This window comes from Mustela erminea, chromosome 1 (assembly GCF_009829155.1).
Source record: "Mustela erminea isolate mMusErm1 chromosome 1, mMusErm1.Pri, whole genome shotgun sequence".
NCBI classification, from domain to species: Eukaryota; Metazoa; Chordata; class Mammalia; order Carnivora; family Mustelidae; genus Mustela; species Mustela erminea.
Genome location: NC_045614.1, coordinates 209350035 through 209370870, shown reverse-complemented (window position 1 = coordinate 209370870; position 20836 = coordinate 209350035). Strand labels below are relative to the sequence as shown.

The 20836-nt window shown below is 39.4% G+C and overlaps 1 protein-coding gene across 9 annotated transcripts in view; it reads right to left on the bottom strand.

The window, feature by feature from the left end:
- Positions 1–20836, bottom strand: part of ITSN1 (intersectin 1) — a 216731-nt gene that overhangs the window by 86398 nt on the left and 109497 nt on the right. For all 9 annotated transcript variants that reach the window (XR_004288351.1, XM_032354042.1, XM_032354053.1 and 6 more), the window contains 5 exons: positions 16941–17203; positions 14598–14747; positions 14034–14174; positions 8612–8699; positions 8336–8475 (listed from right to left, as the gene is read on the bottom strand). Coding sequence is in view for 8 of the 9 variants with exons in the window: in XM_032354042.1 (XP_032209933.1) it covers positions 8336–8475; positions 8612–8699; positions 14034–14174; positions 14598–14747; positions 16941–17203 (782 nt within the window). In the remaining variant the exon portion in view is untranslated. The remainder of the gene's footprint in view (positions 1–8335; positions 8476–8611; positions 8700–14033; positions 14175–14597; positions 14748–16940; positions 17204–20836) is intronic.

Genomic DNA, 20836 nt, shown 5'->3' with positions numbered 1-20836 from the left:
AGGATATGAGATGATTTACATAGGCACAGTGCGTGGCAATTTGATATTACCTCTTAAGAGAGCGTAATGCCTTTCTTAATCAAGAAGAAGTAATTAAACATGCATCAAAGAAGTTTCAGCTATGTGTTATAAATATGTAAGAAAAATAAAACTACAGAATGTGTAGTGTGTGTAAATTAAAGAGATAAGACCTTTATCACCAAGAATTTCTTCAGCAGGGTCTATGAACAAGCTTTGCCTCTGGGAACACTATGAAACAGCATGAAAACTGGGGTATACAGCCATTTTTCCTGCAGAGAAGGCTCAGAGCTTTTACTAGATTCTGAAGACGGTCTTTGATCTAATTCAGATTAGGAACCACCATAGGAAGATAGCTGGCATATAAGATTCCATCATGTATTAGCAAAGATAAATGAAAATAAGCTTGCTTTTTTAAAAAAAAAAAACTTTCTTCCTTCAACTCAGGGGGGGAAAAAAAATCACTCATTTCCCCTAAAGAATTAAGATATTTGTACCATAAAACATCTTTGGACATCCTATGGCGTACAGCCAAAGTATTTCAAAAGCAATATGCTGGACAAATTGAATACTCCAGAAGATTCAACTCGTTCTTTGCCCTGAGAAACATGGCTTGCGTTCAAATTTCCTAATGACAGTTGTTTTATTGCTACGCAAGGGGCGCAGAATCCCTTGACTTAAAAACTCCATTAACCCTTTATTTGGACTCAGAAACACTCAAAAATAAGTGTATTATGTGAAGTGGTGTTACTGGGAATACAGAATAGTATCCAGCAGAACAATACGTATGGGATGCCTTTTCATAAACATTACTTTATATAAATGCTTGTGAAGAGACAAAAACATTAACTAGCAATAGTGACCTGGAAAGGCTAGTAGTTCATGGACATTTTTTGCTCATTTGGTCATTAAATTATTTTGAAGGATTATTCTGCTTCTTGCTTTTACCTCAGGCTGTCTCTTGGAAACGTGAGACCAAATAAACACATGTTAATTACTTGAAATTCATGAGCTCAACATTTTAGATCAAAATAAAGCTGTTTAGGACACATCTCTTATGCTTATAATAATCTTCATTCTGTTAATATGAAATGGACCTACGAAACTGATCTAGATGCGGCATCAAAAATTTCAAGTGTTTGTTTTAGCTCAACCTAATACCTACAGAAGTCAAAAGCAGAAGTGCTTTTATATAAATATATATGTCACTTTATTTCTCACCCAGGGAGATTATATAGCACACAGTATCAGAATTTTTAAAAAGCTTTTTGAGTTTAAAAATATAGTTTTAAAATATCCCAAGGAAACGGTTATGAAACAGACTAAAAGCCATTAAAAAAAAAGCCAATCAACAAACCCAGTGAGGACAGGGAAAGTTGTACCAGCATGGAAAAATCTGAAAAGTAGCTATTCAAAACATAGAAACTGTACCCAAATCAAAGTAAACTGAGGGTCCACTCATCACAAAATTATAAAATATATTTGTTCTTGATGCATTAAAATGGGCAGATTACAAAAAAATATATACTCATCAGTTAAATTCTGAGAGCGGTATATTAATGTTTAAAAACATTCTAAATCTGAAGTCATTATTCAACCAAACAGTAATTCCAGTTCCCCACGGAACGAATGGTAGTCAGTCTACTGTAAGTGCTATGTGACAGCCAGAGATGAATGCACTGGAGCGTGTGTGTGCGTGTGTGTGCATCTGCGTGCGTGTGAAAGGGTGAGAAGACAGGTGGACAGAAGAGGGAGAAGAGCTAGAAAATCCTGCCCTCTCTGTACGTAGAGCTAATTAAGAATCTTCACCCATGTCTCCCAAGAGGCTTTGGTATCTACCCTGCTGTTACCAAGAAAACGGACTCTGTTTTATCCTGAAAATCTGAGTTTTCCCAAAATGTCTCAGTTTCATCTTATAAATCAATAACCCATTATTTTAAATACAGGTTATTCTAAACCATAAAACGGCCAAAGGCTCTGGCTAAACAAGAGAATTTAAAAAAATGTTTTTTCAAAAGATTGAATTCTGCATTTTTCCCTTCCCCAAATGACCTTTTGTTAAGTATTTTTTTCAAGACCTCAAAAGGAAAACCCACACCATAAAAGAAGCCAGCCAACCAACCAAGCCTGTGGGTACAGCCCAGAGTCTGGTATATGTAACACCTGTTAATTCTTTTGAGGTTCGGGCACGTTCTGATTTTTTTCTTTATTCAAGGAATCTGCATAAAGTTTCCACAATCACAAGTACATTGAATGAGAGAGTTTTATTACTTTCTGTGCTGGACAGGTCTTTTCATAAGGATCACACAGGTAAAAAGAAAATTTAAGCATGAACAAAAGCAGACAGCAAAGCATCAAACAGCCAAATGTTATTCTACTAATGTAAGAAAGCAATGTTGTTTTTTTATTTGAGTTTACGCTGATTTCTCTTGCTGTCTCTGTACCTCCTCTTTCTGGATCTTTTTCTTTCCTTCATTATTTCCCTTACTTGCATTTTTTTTTCCTGATTCTCATTCTATTCTGCAATTTGTTCTCCAGCTCTTTTGTCTTTTTCCCTGGTTGCTCAACATTTTGCCCTTCACTGCCTTCCTCATGAATGAGGCTGCCGTGAAAGCAAGTGTCTGAAACCAAGAATATAAAAGCCTCAGTTAAACCCAAACCCCTTATTTACTGTAACTGGCATTCTCATTTTAACATCAACTCAGTTCTTAGGAACAATTTTTCAGACAGGTATCATATGGGCAGAAGTTCTCTCTCTTAACAGTCTCTTGTGTCTAAGAAGCCTGGATTTCCCAAGTATATTTAAAAAATACAATGCGTAATTCTGAGTTGGTCTGAAATACTCAATTTTGCTAAGAAATAAAATACTGTCCATTTTTAGAATAGTATTACTGACTATAATACTGTCTCCCATTTGATGGAAATACGCACACAGAACCAAATCACGGGTGAGTGCTGTCTTTCAAAATTTCACGGCCAAGTGGCCAATCCAATGACCTATTAAAATACTTGCTATGAAGACCAGACCACAGTTTACAGTACCTTATCTAGCCTGTAGTTCAGGGCTTCCACCACATACACGATTTGTCAAAAGGACACGATTTATACTCCACAATTTATGGTAACTAATCATTGACTTTGACAAAGAAGGCTTCGCGCCCATGGAAAACTCTCTTAGACACAGAGCACTCGACTGTGTGGGGGAAACGAGCACAGAGCTGGAGATAGTTCATCTCCCTTCATCTGAGAAGGAGATGCGTTGCCTGAGAAGGGCATGGGCACCTTCAGAAAGGTTTTTAAGGGGATGACGCAGCCCAGGAGAAGGGCCAGGCCCGGCAATATGGCCTCCTCCATTGACACTGACTGGAAGAAAGAAATGCTCTAACGTAAACGTCATTCACATTAGGACTTGTTGCCCAGCACACAGTGACTAGACGGGAATCAACACCGACTCAAGCTTTTCAACATGAAACACACTGTCTTGCCTCTCTGAGTGCTGAGTCTCTCATGTGGCACACACTTAACGCCTTGAAAACTGTAAGCCGTACAATATGTTGCCACCCTGTATCATAGTTAAGATACGAAAATATGGAATATTAGGCTGTCCGTGTCAAAGAAAACTGGTACAAGTGACTATTAACATTGCCAAGGGCAAGGAGAAGTCAAGTGCTTCTATTTGAAAAGTCCCTGTTGGTAACATTATTTGACACTTGCTAGAACCACAATTTTATACCTATAGGTAAGGCACCGTATGTAAGAAAAATAATGACAGGAATATCTCTATGTGCCTAAGGCACACAGCTTCTTCAAAAAATATTAAGAGTTTTTGATTTTCATGTAAAATTAAGTAAAAGGAGAAGTTCATAGAAAATGTTTAAATTGATGTTTCTAGAAAATGAATGCGAGAACTAGTGATTTCTTAGTATGAGAAAATATTTGTTGCATACAGAGTACATTTTAAAAGCAGAATAAGTATGGTAAACAAATAGGATCCACTAAAGTAAAAGTAAGTATTATTTTTCATTAGCAATAATTACAAACAAAATCCACTATTCATGATTAAATCCCTGGTCAAATATTTCATCTGATCATCAGAAAGCTGAAATTTACTGTTCATATAAAAGGCAGGAGAAATACAAAGGATGCTAATCAGGGGATTTCTAGCACAAAAGAGTCAATATCTCAGTGTGCTACCATATCTTAACCCCTGCCCTCCCCACTGCTGCCACCCACCCCCAGCCCTTTCCTATGACCTTAAAAAAGCAGAGTCTATTTGCTACACTGGGATTCCTCTGCTTCTCTTCTCAAGTAATTCTTGGTTTGGGATGATAAATTAGAAAATGAAAGACAGCTGCATCTTGGGATTATTTATCAAATACATAAATATCACATCTATTAGGTAACTGTCTATAAAAATACACGGAAAAATAGCTTTGTCTGAAAGGAAAGAAGGAGCCCTCGATTTCTATGAGATCAGGAAGATGACTCTAGAGACCTTTTGTTTCGTATATCTGAATCTAGAGCTATTTAAAATAATCATAACTGTAACTGTAAACACGCTGTATGTTTTCAGTATGTTGCTACCTAGATGAAACATACACTGGCTAACCTGACTGCAAAAGTAATCTTTTTCCCCCTTGAATTAATGACTTGAGCATCTCCATCATTGGTTACCTGGTCTTGGGTGAGGAAGCAGGAATGTAATTCTACCTCAAGTGAAGAGAAAGCAGAGACTCCTAAAAGAAGAATGAATCTGAACTTGGTAGAAAAGACTGAATCAGTTATGTTTTAAAGGGGAGGGGGGTGATAAAACATACCTACTCTCTAAACTCTTCTGTGTTTAAGAAACTAAATACAGGGCTCCTGGGTGGCTCAGTTGCCTGCCTAACTGCCTCTGGCTCAGGTCGTGATCCTGGAGTCATGGGATCGAATCCCACATTAGGGGATAAATAAAATCTTAAAAAAAAAAGAAAGAAAGAAAGAAAAGAAAAGAAAAGAGGGGCACCTGGGTGGCTCAGTGGGTTAAAGCCTCTGCCTTCAGCTCAGGTCATGATCTCGGGGTCCTGGGATCGAGCCCCACATCAGACTCTCTGCTCAGCAGGGAGCCTGCTTCCCTTCCTCTCTCTCTGCCTGCCTCTCTGCCTACTTGTCATCTCTGTCAAATAAATTAATAAAATCTTAAAAAAAAAAAAAAAAGAAGAAACTAAATACATTTAAGATATCCTGATCATGGTCTTATACCTCAGAATCTGGGCAAAACAAGAGTGCTTATGTGACCTTCTAAGTTAGGGATTGCACAAGACTTCAAGTTTGCATCAAAAGAAGCGAGTAACTTATTGAAAGCAGTTGTCTACCAGAGAAATATGGAAATTGATTTTTTTCACTGGAATCCTCATTTGGGGAGTCAGTCACTGAATATAGGTTTAACGCTCCGCTCAACTAAGTTTATATTCTGCATCCCATAAGGCACTCTCCAGTGTCTCCATACCAAGCCGCTAACGACTGAATAAAACTTTCTCTAGGAGAACAAGCTATGTGACTATAAAATAAAACTGTTAAGTCCTACATTTTCTTCTATACTCTCCAGCTGGTTTCCTTCTGGGAGGGGAGGTTTCGGAGGTAGCGAGTCCACACCATCAGATAAGATGCGTGAGATGACTGGGTGATCGCCAAAGTTTCACTCCCAGCAAGGCGCAAGTAATTTCTGCATCATTAGCGTGAATGCTGTGAAGACACTGCTAGACCCGAGAGGCACTGAGGAAACCCCAGGGGTTGGAATGCCGGCTCTCCTGGTCTGTCTCATCATACAATGATGATAGCTACTAATGAACACGTGCTCTAAAGTCAGGGGGAAAATGATTCCTATTTTCCAACATCATCTAACATCATCCAACATCATTTTCCAACATCCTTTTCCAACAAGGAAAAGGAGACTCAGGAGACTGTATCTAAAATCAGCCTCTAGGGTTGTCTCAATCACATTATAAATCTTTTGATGCTTCAATTTAACTGTTTCTGTTTTGGTTTCACCAGACAGGAGAGGAATACGAAAAAAAGTAATTGTAAGGCAATAGAATGTATTTGTTAAGGCCCCCAAATGAGTTGTTAAATAAAATAATAAAGCTATACTGGCTCATTCTTTTTCACGCTCTACATTAAATTTGAAGTGAATAATGGAAAAAAAACAAAGAAAAAATGGAAGACAGCACTGCTCTTATTTCAGAATGAGTATATCTGGGGAAAGGAATAGAGTGGAAGGAAAGGCTGGTGCCAGCCTTTGTGTCAGCAGCTCTAAGTCAAGACAACATCAGTCAATGACACACAGTAAGAGGGACTGAAGCCACCTCGGCAGGTGTTCTCTTCCGCAAAGGCAATGGTGTTCCAATAGGCCAAAACACTCCATAAACAGGCTAGGCATTTCGGGGGGTAAAAAAAAAAAATTACCCACTGCAGCGTCATCCTCTAATACATGAACTTTGCTTTGGGAGTCATTTTGCAAGAAAAAGGAATCTTGGGGCACATGGGTGGCTCAGTGGGTTAAAGCCTCTGCTTTTGGCTCAGGTCATGATCCCAGGGTCCTGGGATCGAGCCCCACATCGGGCTCTCTGCTCAGCGGGGAGCCTGCTTCCTCCTCTCTCTCTCTGTCTGCCTCTCTGCCTACTTGTGATCTCTGTCTGTCAAATAAATAAATAAATCTTTAAAAAAAAAAAAAGGAATCTTAAGAATAAGGCAGAAATCTGGACTACTGCCTGGGTTCAGAAGAGACCCAAATGTTTAACCGTTTGTGTTCCAAGAGACTATTAAAAAGCACTGTGATCATATTCTTTTTGCCTGAAATAGTGACAAGTCACAGTGAGAATTCATGTGGGCATTTTTACTGTGTTTATTCTCAAGAGAGAGAAGCTCTACTTTCCATACTTACTTATCTCATACCATCATATATGTGTAAGTGTGGAACGTACATACACCACACATACACACACACACACACACACACAGATTCTGTGTAAGAATGAAAGCAAAGGTAAACACTAAGTTGGATCAAATAGTATGTCCCCTAAGAGCACTTGCCTGGCATTGTACAATGGAGAAAATTTCATTACCTTTTACTCTGGGGGGGGCAGGGGAAACAAAAATACCACAAACTCAAAGGTCTGAACAATTTGGCCTAGAATTTCAATTCAAAGGCCAACTAAATATCACGAATACGCTTTCTAATTTTTTCCTATTTTTAATAATAAAATAGTTTTCCTTTTTCCAGTGCCAAACGCAAAATTACCCAGAGTTAAGTATAAAATATTTTGAGATGGAAAACAAAACTGAGTGTTTGAAAAACAGTGGGACCTCCATTTCTTTTAAGAACAGATTGATTATGGGGCGTATGGGTGGCTCAGTGGGTTAAGCCTCTGCCTTCGGCTCAGGTCATGATCTCAGGGTCCTGGGATCGAGCCCCACATTGGGCTCTCTGCTCAGCAGGGAGCCTGCCTCCCCCCTCTCTGCCTACTTGTGATCTCTGTCAAATAAATAAACAAACTCTGGGGAAAAAAAAAAAGAACATGGTTGATTAAAAACTCCAGTATCTACTTAAATCTGTATTATATGTGCTCATTGTTGGTAGGACAGTTAAGTGCTTACATTCTGGTTTTGTTATAAGATAAGAGTTAATGGTTGTAAGATGATAAAGTTGCAAATTAAATCAAATCCAAAGAAGGCTGTCACAACCACTTCCACGTTCCTAAAAGCTCTGGCATTTTCCGGAATTTTACCATGTAAATGTGACAAAACCACATAACACTTTTGCCACAGAGACAAAAGCAATTACTCCATTCAACAGTAACACTTTAAAATGAGAGGTTACGAAATACAGATTTACCTTCAAGGACAATCTTGAAGGTAAGAAGTGGCAGAAAAATTCTTAGTTTAAAAAAAAAAAAAGAGAGAGAGAAAACAACCCCTTTTTAGCAGTCTTCAAGAATGCTAAAGACTCTTTTGGAGCCTTGCTTTTGGACTTGAACTTGATGGAGTTGTCAGCAGACGAGGGGATGGAGATGTAGAAAAACATAATCCCGGTTAAAGACAGATGTCGTGTGGGGGCCACTCAGCTGTCATTTACAGATGCCAAATTCATCTCTATATGTTTAGGAGAAAGTGCATTTTGGGTTACATAACACTCATCTTTAAGTATGCAGGTTTGCCGGAAGGCTGACAAACCAGCATCATGAATTTTTCTCTCTGGAATCGAGTACCAACTCATCACCTTGCCAGTTAGAAAAATTAAAGGGTAGAACATATACGTAGGGACACAGAGAACAGTTACCTTCAGCTGATTATTGAAAATATCAATCTCCTGTAGTTTTGATCTTGTTTCTTTCTCAACTTCATCCAGCTGGTCTCGAAGCTGCTGGCGAGCAAGTTCTTTTACTTCTAACGCCCTTTTGAGTGTCAGAAGTGAATCTCCTATTTTGGAAGAACATTGCAAGATAAGAAAAGCAAACTGGCAATGAGGAAAATGGTTTTTAGTGTTCTCATTTCACCGAAGGAGCATCACACCAGTAGAAAAGGAGAAGGCTGACTTTAAAAAGCAAAGACCTACTGTGCAAACTGTTCTGCTGAACTTGCTTGAGTTGGTCATTGAGTATCTGTTTTTCTGGAATAAGTCTTCCGAGCATTTGCTGAGCCTCCTAGGAGAGAAGGAGGAAAGCAACAATGAACTGACAGGGAAAACTACGTGGACATTCCACCTCCAGGCAGACAAGACCCTTTTCTCATCCCTCAAAGACTCTTCTAATCTCATCCCAAATCCTACGTTAGAAACTGCCTTTAATCACCCACCAGTCAGGGCAGTTCTTGCTTTTTTGCCAAGCAATTAACTATGTGCCAAATGCTTTTCACTGAAATAAAGTTAAGACAGTTGGAGCTCTCTTGAGATTTCTTAAATTTTTATTGACTTACTGCCTATTTAGAAGCTTTCAAAAATGTACTTTAAGTACAACTCAGCAGAGAAAACTGAAAGTATCGATCTCTTCCTTGCATTGGGATCCAATGTAAATGCAGTGACTGTTTGTGAACTGACAGAGTAGTCTGAATAGGAACTACTCTACTCTGAATATTGATACTTAGTAGGGCTGAATTAAGGTTCACCCATACAGCTGAAGACGGAAATAGAAAGAAGAGCTTTCTCATGGTAGAAGCTTGGCTGCCATATATGCTTTCCACCATTGAGGATGGACCTGTAATTTTAAACAGGTACATAAAATACCTGAACCAACCATTTTTTACCTGATATAAGAAAAAAGTTAACTCATACTGTGAAAGGCTATTTGAAGTTTTCATGGATGACCTGTCCAGCACTGTATCTGCTTAAGTTCAGCTGAGATTATCCCATATAGTTCTGACACATTTTGGTAAAATGACAAGCCTTTCCAGCACAGAAGAAAGAATACTTGACTTTCATTTTTACCTTGATGAAGAAAAAACAAACTCTCACGAAGGAGGGACCCGTGATGAGCACTGGGCATCGTAAGTAAGTAAAGAATCACTATATTCTACAGCTCAAACTTCCTAAATGTTGTACATTACTAAATGGAATTTAAATAAAAACTTTTTAAAAAAAATCTCTATGCACTGGTTTTTGGTTTGAGAAAATAAAAATGCCTTAATTGAAAATTTCCATCAGAGACCAAGAAGCAGTCTTTTTTGGAACAACCATCCTTAGGTACAGACTGGCTCATAAGCAATAAATCTTTGTGTACCACAATTCTGAGTAGGAGAGAGAGATAGCTCAACAGAGAGGATCTGGAAGCATCTTCTCTTATGAATAATCCACACTCGTTTCCCCCAATCTGGACAAAACAGAATACCCAATTCATAGTTTCCCCCAAAAGGCCCAGCCAGCTGAGCTTCTCCTATTCTCCCCTCATTCATTTACATACTTAGGAAAGATCTCTCACCCAATCCCAAAGTTTCTTTCCTATACCAAGACAATGACACATCAAGATAAAACCTTGCTCAGATCACTGAGACTATTTAACTTATATAAGCATCACTTTAAAATGTCAACCCGGGACGCCTGGGTGGCTCAGTTGGTTAAGCAGCTGCCTTCGGCTCAGGTCATGATCCCAGCGTCCTGGGATCGAGTCCCACATCGGGCTCCTTGCTCTGCAGGGAGCCTGTTTCTCCCTCTGACTCTGCCTTCCACTCTGTCTGCCTGTGCTCGCTCTCGCTCTCTCTCTGCCAAATAAATAAATAAAATCTTGGAAAAAAAAAAAACCCTTAAAATGTCAACCCAAGTTTCTAAAATACGTCATAGACCAACAGGAAGGGCTACCTGACTCATCCGCGAGTAACAGTAAGGGAGGGAACCAGTATCTCATAGCCCATGATATACCTGGCCTTCTTCAAACCATGTATTATTTTTCACTTCACTACTTTTTCAGGAACCCTAATTTGTATTTTATTGTCAATAAGTGAACATACAAGTGTCAATCACACATAATAAAAAAAAAGTGTTTGGTCACAGGGCATTCAGTGGGATAATAAATAAATACATGGCGTTCATTCCTAAATTTTCCAAGAGAATATTTTATGAAATCTCTCATAGTTAATGAAACACATATAAAAAAATTTATCATATAGAACAATATCCTTTTAAAATGTACACGCACTTTTTAGTATGTTTGAACAATTTCTAGCAGTGAACATCTGATACTATTTACAGCGTAAGTCATTATCTTAATATCTCAAATTGATTAGGACTTCAAAGTACAGGAAGCAATAACTGACAGAACTCGAAGGAAAAAGGAAAAATTTATAATGATAGGGTCTTCAATATCCTCTGGCAGCAGCTGGAAGAGGTCACAAAATCAGTAAGGACATAGAAAATACAAAAAACACCACGAATCAATTTGCTCTGATTGATGTTTATGAGGCACGAGGCCCAACTACAACAGAGTATATATTCTTTACAAGTGCACATAAAATATTCACCAACACAATCATATGCTAAGCCATAAAATACATCTCAGTAAACGTAAAAAGATTAAAAAGAATTGAAATCAGAGTATGCTCACAGCTTATCACATAATAAATCAGAAATCAGCAAGATATCTGGAAAACAAACAAAATATTTGGAAACTAACTAGCATAATTCTAAATAATCCATCGAAGAAGAAATGACCAAGAAAATGATTTTGAACTGAATGGATACAAAAACACATTAAAAAGTTGGGTAATATGGCTATGACAATGCTTAGAAGGAAATATATACCTTAATAAAATGTTTGTATCAGAAATGAAAAAAGGTCCACATTCAATAATCTAAGCTTCCTTTTAATGAAGCTAGGAAAAAGCAAATTAAACCCAAAATAAGTAGATGGAAGGAAATAATAAAGAGTATGAATGAAACAGAAAACAGATATACCATAGAGAAAAATCAATACAACCAAAAGCTTATTTAAAAAATAAAATCAATGAGATCAATAAACTTCTAGGTAGATTGATGGAGAAGAGGAGGGGAAAGAGGAGGAAAAGTTGAAGGGTGAAAGAAGATACAAATTCCCATGATCAGGAATAAAAGTAGTGACATCACTACAGACACTACAGACTTGCAAAGAATTAACAGAATATTGTAAACAACTCTATACAAACAAATTTGACAATTTAGATGAAAAGAAAAAATTCACTGGAAGATACAAATCATCAGACTCAAAAAGAAAATCTGAACACCCCTTTATCTATTAACTATATTTTGCTATTAAAATCCTACCACAAAAAAAACCTTCAGGCCCAGATGGCTTCACTGATGAATGAAAATTTAAAGGAAAAACACCATTTCAACACAAACATTTTTAGAAAATGGCGGAGGAAGGAATACTCTCCAACTATTTTCTTGTTTATTACCCTGATACCGAAACAGGATAAGGACATTACAAGAAAACTATAAACCACTATCTTTCAAGAATTTAAATTAAAAGATATTTAATAATAGCATACTGAATCAAGTAATTATTTTTTTAAATAGTAATACACCATGACCAAGTATGGCTTATCTCAGGAATGGAAGGCTGGCTTAACATTCAAATTTCAATCAACGGAAATCACCATATGAACAAAACAAAGAGAAAAAACAGGTAAATTATCTCAGTAGATGCAGAAAAAGAAAATTATGACCCAATTCAACACCCATACATGGTTTAAAAAACCTTCAGCAAAAAAGGAACAGGAGGAAAATCCCTAACTGGATAAAGGGCATCTAAAAAAAAATCTATAGCTCACATCATACTTAATGGTCAGAAATTGACTGGTTCCCCCTTAAAACCAAGCCTCTTACCACTTCTATTCACACGGTACTGAAGCACTCACACACTGCTAGGGAGAGTGTAAAATGGTACGACCACCCTGGAAACAGTCCAACAGTTCCCTATAGTGTTAACCATATATTTATATGACACATAATGGCACTCCTAAAATTAAACCAAGAGAAAGAAAATGTATTTCCACATCAAGACTTGTAATTAAATACTCACTGTAGTCTTATACACAAAACTCCCCAACTGGAAAGAACCTAAATGTCAATCAACAGGTGAACGGCTGAATAGGGAAAATACTATGCTGTGATAAAAAGAACAAACTACTGATTTGCTCAGAAATATGGATGAATCTCCACAACATCAGGCTGAGAAAAATCACAAACTTCAAAAATGCTCAGCCACATGCAGGAACGTACCTACATGAATCTGATGCACCCCCCACCCCCGCCTTCCAGCTCAGCAAGTGAAACGAAGCCAGATGATAATACGGCCACGTGGTGGTCACCACTGGATACATAATAAAATGAAAGTAGAACTGCGTATGGCATTCCATTACGTTCCCCACTATTGACCATCTGTCCGTCCCTGGTACTGCCCCTAGACTACTGAACTGCACCTCCTTATACTGTCACGATCCTAGTAAAGCCAGATGCATGAGTGAAACATAGGTCCTACATAATCCATCCCGCCAGCTGCAACCACAGTGGTCTCCTTGCTATGACCCCATCCTGAACACGGGGTACGAGGTCACAACGCTCACGCTGCTGTCTTCCCGCCCTCAGCTTGCTGTGCCAGACAGCCGCACCACTTAGCTCTTTCTCTTTCAAGTCTTTGCTCAGATGGGACCCTCACGGAGAAGCCTGTCCTCACCACCTAATACAAAGAATACTGTGCTGGATGGGGCACCTGGAGGGCTCAGTCTGCTGAGCGTCCAAAATTCATGGTTTCAGCTCAAGTCTGATCTCAGGGTCATGAGATCGAGCCCCAAGTCAGGTGCCACACTAAGTGGGGAGTCTGCTTAAGATGAGATTCTTTCCCTCTGTTCCCACCCCTAAATGAATGAATGAATGAATGAATGAGTGAAGACATAAATAAATCCTAAAAAATACTGTCTAAAATACTACCTAAAAAAAATCCTAAAAATACTTACCTCAAAAAATAAAGTAAAAAATACTGCCCTCAGGCTATATTGTCTGGCTTAGTCAGTGGAGTGTGCAACTCTTGTTCTTAGGGTTATGAGTTCAAGGCCTATGTTGGATGTCAAGATTACTTAAAAATAAAATCTTAAAAAAAAAAAAAAAAAAAACCTACTACCCTCCTCCTTCCCAGGACTCTTTTCCTACTCACTCTCTGGAGCATTTTTCATCCGCTAATAGAGAACACACTTGACTTCTTTTGGTACTGTCTGTCTGCCCTGCAAATAGAAGGTAAGCTCCCCGAAGGTGAGGTCCTCGACTCTCCTGTTCACTGCCGGACCCTCAGTGCCTCCGGGAGCCCCCAGCTGGCACACAGCAGGGCTCAGCAAACACTGCGTTGAGTTTCTTTCCTCCACAACCTACTTTTTAGACTCCTGTCCACCTCCATCTTCGCTTCCCAGCACCTAGTACACGGCAGATGCTGAATGCTTGCAGGAATGAATGAGTGAAACGAGAGAGGAAAGGCAGAGCTTGTAAACCCTAAAAGCATTTAATGGGTGTATTTTCTCACCTGTAATTGTTGCTGTAGGTGTGTGATTTCAGCAATTCTCAACTCTCTGGATTTGTTTGTACTCTCAATTTCTTGCCTTTGCGTGGTCAGTCGACACCGGATGTCTTGAAGTTTTCCTTCTAGTTGATGCTTTTTATCATTCTTTAACAAATGAAAAATAGTAATTATTCTTACCACTTTTAACGGTTCAGGGTTAACAGATGACCCTTGAACAACACAAGGCTGAACTACATGGGTCCACTTCAACTCGGATTTTTTTCAATAAGTAACAGTACAGTCCTGTAAATGTATGTTTGCTTCTTTATGAATGTATTAACATTTTCTATCCTCTAACTTATTTACTGTAAGAATACAGTATATGATACATGTAACATACGAAGTACGTGTCAATTAACTGCTTATGTTATCAGTAAGGCTTCTGGTCCACAGTAGGCTACTAGCAGCTAGGTTTTAGGGGATTCAAAAATTATACAAACTGTTCTGACTGCATGGAATCTGTGCCCATAAGCTCCGTGTCATTCACGGCTCAACTGTATTCCCAAAACATAATCAAACTTGACTCACTAGAGCTTCTAATTCAAATTCCAGAGTCTTTTTCTTAGCTTTCAGTACAACTATGTCCTCTTGCTCTTTGTTCCTTTGATTGAGTAGTTCTTGTCTTCGATTCCGTTCCCATTCAAGCTGTCGTTGCCTTTCAAGTTCTCGCTTTGCAGCCTGTGGCATGTACAAACAGACAACTTAGTAGTTTTTTAGTCCTGACATGATACAATGTCTCTTAATAAATGTAACATCCAGGAAGTCTTTTCATTTAGGGATAAAATGTTACACATTGTAAAAACTTCTATTAAAAAAGAGAAAAACCAAATTTACACAAATACAGTATTCCTTCTCTAGCAAAAGGAGAATATTTAGAAAAGCTATTATAGTTAGATAAGGACAGGCAGGATTCACGTCATCATTGGAATTCGATTATTATGCCTTTAAGAATGTCTGAAGTAATAAAAAACTGTTCTTCCTCATTCACTGACTCATAAAAAGAAGAAAAATGTCTTTAGTCTAGTAAAGTCACACTAAAAGCCCTAGAACAAAACACAACAACAAAAAATAACCCCCCAAACAAAAACTTACTTTTATCAAATGAGAAACTATTCATCTCAAGTTTTAAAATCTATTGATCCCCTATCCCCATAATCGTCCATTTTCTTTTTACCATCGAAGCTTCCATAATTTCTGCGGCAATGACCACTCTCTTTAAAGCGGACTCTGATGGCCGCTAGGTAAACACGTCCAGAGCACCTGGTACTCTTTTTTCCTTTTTTATTAAAGGTTTTTTGTTTGTTTGTTTGTTTGTTTGTTTTTAAAAGAGACAGTGAGCAAGAGCAGGGGGAGGAGCAGAGGAAAGAGGAGAAGAGCAGACTCCCAGCATCAGGGCTCAGCCTCAGAGCTCAACCTCAGGACCCCGAGATCATTACCTGAGCCTAGGGCAGATGCTTAACTGACTGAGCCACCCAGGTGCCCCCATCTGTCACTGTCACTGTTCATTGTTACTGCTTCTTCTTCTTTTTAAAGATTTTATTTATTTATTTGACACAGAGATCACAAGCCGGCAGAGAGGCAGGCAGAGAGAGAGGGGGAAGCAGGCTCCCCGCTGAGCAGAGAGTCCAATTCCAGGCTCAATCCCAGGACCCTGAGATCATGACCTAAGCGGAAGGCAGAGGTTTTAACCCACTGAGCCACCCAGGTGCCCCATTGTTACTGCTTCTTATATATCTGTCCTCCAACCACCCTTTGGGCCTGAGGACACTAAAGTACTTTTCTACAACTACTCTGGGGACTATCGATGCCTGGCACATGGTAAACGACCATTAAGTAATTCTGAATAAATACACTGAAGTGTCTTAAAAATACAAAACAAAGCAAAACACTGAGAAGGGAAAAGTGGTCTACTCCTGGGCTGTCCATTCTGGAAATTAAAATGGTATTAGTATCTGTGTGTGTCCTTGAATAAGGCTTACTGCTCTAAGTTATCTGAAGCAACAACAGGAGATGAAACCAAAGTATTGTGTTTTCATAAAGAAAAATCTCTCATATGTAAGATAGATTTCATTCACGCAAAAGAATCATGACAGTGCTTCTGTAGCAATGTTCTAAAACTGGAAATTCAGAGGAAAGATTGGTTTAGTCCCTATCCAGGTATGGCCCCAAATTTATGAGGTCTTCCATCAAATATACTGAAGATTTCCTACACATATATTTTTAAAGTGGAAAAAAAAGGGCACAGAATAATTAGTATGATCCCATTACAGGGGTTAAAAAAAAAAAATTGCACGAAACCCCCAACATTTCCACCATATAACCTTTACTATTTCTACATACACATATAAATGTAGAGAAAGAAAGTCTGAGAAATTCTTAATTAACACCAGCAGTTAGGAGACTGGATTATCCGAAGCTTGACGGTGAATGTTCTCAGCAACATCATTCGTATCAGTCAACAGAGCCAAAAACAAGTTGAACAGCCATCAGCTGATGAATGGATAAATATAGTGCGGTCCATCTATGTGATGGAATATTATTCGGTCCTAAGAAGGAATAACGAACCGTCTCCTGCTACAGCTTGGGACCCGAAAAAACATGCCGGGTGGAAACAAGACACAAAAGTCTCACAGTGTGTGATTCCATGTCTGCGAAATGTCCCTCAGGAGCAAACCCACAGAGACAGGAAGGAAATTCGGGGCTGCCGGGGGCCAGGAGGAGAGGGGGATGGGGAGTAACTGCCATATGGGAAAAAAATTTCTTTTGGGGATAAGGAAAATGCTCTGGATGGTATTAATTGATTACGTGACTAATTAAGGAAGAAGGGAAGCAAGAACACACGCGCTCACTGTAGTCTCCGGGGCGGCTCACCTCTCGTCTCTCGATTTCTTTCCTCCTCTCCTCCTCTCTCTGACGCTCTAGTTCGCGCTGCTTCTCCAGCTGCTTCTCCAGCTCCAGCTGCCGCTTGCGCTCCTGCTCCTGGCGCTCCCGCTCTCTGCGCTCCTGCTCCGCGCGCTCCAGCTGCGCCAGGCGCTCCTGCTCCTTGCGCTGCTGCTCCAAGAGCGCCTGTCTCCGCTTCTCCAGCTCCAGATTGCCGCGTTCGAAATTCTCACGCTTCTTATCTTCGAAGGTCACTTGCAAACGAGAAACACAAAAACGTCCAGAAGTCACGATTTAAAACACACTGTTTTCAAAGGAACATTCAGGCGCATCCGAGAGGTGTAGCGCAAAGGCCAACCGGAGCCCCCTGAACCTTCCGCCCTGCCTGTGCCTCCCGGAGGAGCCCTACAACAAGCTTTTGTGTTTTTTGACACCAGGAAACTTTTAGAACAAATAATTCAGTAAAACTGCAGGATACAGAAACTGGTTGCATTTCTAGACATTCATTAAGAAACCAATCCCACTTACACTGGTGTCACAAAGAATGCCTAGGAATAAATTTACGGAAGATAGGGAAAGACCTGCATAATGGAAACTGTAAGATGCTGATGAAAGAAACTGAAGACATGATTAAACGGAAAAGTTTTCCATAGTCAGAACGGGACTGGAAGAATTAGTATTGTTAAAATGTCCTCACTAACCAAAGCAAGCTATAAATTCAGTGCAGTTCCTATCAGTCCAATGGCACTTTTCACAGAACTAAAATAATTCTAAAATTTATATGGAACCGCAAATTGCCAAAGCAGTCTTGAGAGAAAGAAGAACAAACCTAGAGCTACCACACTCCCTGATTTCAAACTACACTGCAAAGCTATAGTTATCAAAACAGTATTATTGGCATAAAAGCAGATACAGATCAATGGATTCGAATAGACAGCCCAGAAACAAACCCATGCTTAAATGGTCAATTCATTTAGAGCAAACAAAGCAAGAATGAATATACAATGTGGAAAGAAAAGTCTTTTTCAATAAAGGGTGCTGACATCTACCACATGCCAAAGGATGACACTTTCTTCTCACACCAGACACAAAAATGAGCTCAAAACAGATTATAGATGTGAACGTTAGACCTAAACCATAAAACTCCTGGGAAGGAAACATAGGCATTGAACTCACTGACAATGTTCATGGAACACTGCTTTTTGGAATGGACTCCAAAGGCAGTAACAGTGAAAGTAAAAACAAACACACAGGGTTATGTCAAACTATAAAGCTTGTGCACAGCAAAGGAAACCGTCAACAAAATGAAAAGGCAACCTTTTGAGCAGGAGAAGAAATCTGCAAATCACGTATCTGCAAGCAGGCTAATATCCAAAATAAATTTTTAAAAATGTTTTAAATTTTAAAATTTTAAAATTAAACTAAATTGGCTGTAATTGGCTTAATTAAGCCAATTAAAATTAAATTTTAATTTTAATTTTAAAATTTTTTAAAATTCAAAACCTCATATTAAGTCAATAAAAAACAATCTGATTTAAAAATAGGCAGAGGTTGGGGTGCCCGGCTGCTCTAAGACTACGGGTCATGAGTTCGAGCCCCACACGGAATGAGAGATTACTTAAATAAATTACTTAAACAAACAAATAAGTGGGTGAGGATCTAAACAGACAGTTCTGCAAAGAGGCCACAGAGATGGCCAAGAGGCATGCGAAAATATGCTCTTACTCATCATCAGGCAAATGCAAATCAAAACCACAATGAGATGTCATTTCACACCTATTGGAATGACTATCACCAAAAAGATGAAGAAATAACAAGTGATGGAGCGACTGTGGAGGAAAGGGTACCCTCCCACAGTTAGGAATGTGAACTGGTGTAGCCCCCACAGAAAAACAGTGTAGAAGCCCCTCAAAAAACTAAACAAACAAACAAAAACTGCCATATGACCCACCTACCACCTATTCTACTTCTGGATATTTACCTGAAGAAAATAAACCCATTAATTCGAAAAGATAACCAATATAGCACTGTTTACAGCAGCCAAGAGATGGAAACAACCTAAGTGTGACTCGATGGCTGGCTGGATAAAGCAGAAGTGGTACATACATACATGCCTTATTACTCAGCCATCAAAAAGGACATCTTGGCCATTTGCGACAATACGGATGGACCTTCAGGGTATTACGCTAAGTAAAGTTTAAGTCTAACAGACAAAGACATATACCCCATGATTTCACTTATGTATGGAATCTAAAAAACAAAACTCAGATACAGAAATACAACGGAGGTTATCAGAGAGAAAGGGAGTTTGCATGCGGGCGGAGAGGGTGAAGGCGGTCAACTGTATGGTGACAGATGGTGACACTAGACTTAATTGTAGTGATCACTTTATAGTGTGTGCAATATTGAATTATGTTGTACACCTGAAACTACTACTATATACCAATTTTAGCTCAGTTTTTAAAAATCCTGAATTCTTTGCTAACATACTCTCCCCTCCCCCACTTAGAATCTTTCTAAAACAGCCACTCCGCATCACCACCAACCTCCTTCCCTCCCTGTTACTCCATGCTTTCCCTTCGCCATCCCCTTGATTGAGCAACTGACCCCCGCTCCCCCTCCCTTCCCTCTCCTCTTAGTCAGTAACTGGGCTGATGTGTCTACTATTTTAACAAATAAGATGATTTCTGAAAGGAGAGGTAGGAGGGTGAGTATCCCGTGTTTCATAATGAAGCTCTAACTGCGTCCTCATCAGTATGGGGGTCACATTCAGTAAAATTTTTTCTAAACCAGGAAACTGAATAGTTTCCTTCTTTGAGAACACCAATTATGGATTTTAGCCTTACTTCCCAGCCAATCATTTTTTTCTCTGATCCTAGCTAGCATACTCTTTACAACCAGTTTATTTTCCTTCTAAAGGGGGGGAAAAAAAGTCCCGGGGCCCCTGGGTGAAACAGTCCATTGAGCGTCTGATTCTTGATTTCGCCTCAGGTCATGATCTCAGGGTCATGGGGTCAAGACCTGTCTCAGGCTCCACGCTCAGCACGAGTCTCCTTGAGATTGTCTCTCTCTGCACCACTCACCGCACCCCCCAGGTCACGCATGCACCCCCGCATGCAAGCACGTTCTCTCCCTCTCAAAATAAGTAAATAAATAAATAAAATATTTAAAAAAAAAAATCCCAACCTCCATGTCCCTTATGTTTTCAGCAGTGTCTATTCAATTTCGTGTTTCTCTCACATGCTCCTCCTTGGAACCAACCCCAGACAAGAGAAGCTCTAATCGCCCTCCTGTGCCACACGCCATTCCCACTGTTCTCTATTTCAAGAACTGTCACTTCACCCGTTGTCTTAAGATCTGTAGCTGCGAGCATCCTTTCTTGGCTTCTCCCCACATTCTCAGCTTGGCCTTGACTGCTTTAGAAAGACCTTCTTCACATGTTACGTCATGGATTAGGGATCAAACCCAGCAACTGAATTCTGGTTTTCTTATGCTTTTTGCTCCTTTGGTGACCGCGGAAGAGGCAGCATCCGTCCCACCTTAAACTGAAAACCCCCTCAAGTACAGAAAGGAATGACGTAATGATACACGCTACAGTGTGGATGGGTATCAGAAAGAGGAAGAGAGAAACAGCTCTAATTCTCTCTCCCCATGTACACATACCAAGGAAAAGGGATAGGAGGACATAAAAGGCGGCCGCCATCTGCAAGCCGGAAAGAGTCTCACCAGGAACCAAACTGGATGGCCCTTGATCTCAGACTTAATGGCCTCTAGAAGTATTGTGTACGTTTTAATGATCAATTTTCTGTTATGTGAATTTTACCTCAACTGAAAGTCCCTACACATATCTGGCCCTATTTCTGCTCCGTAAAAGGCAAATAATACAA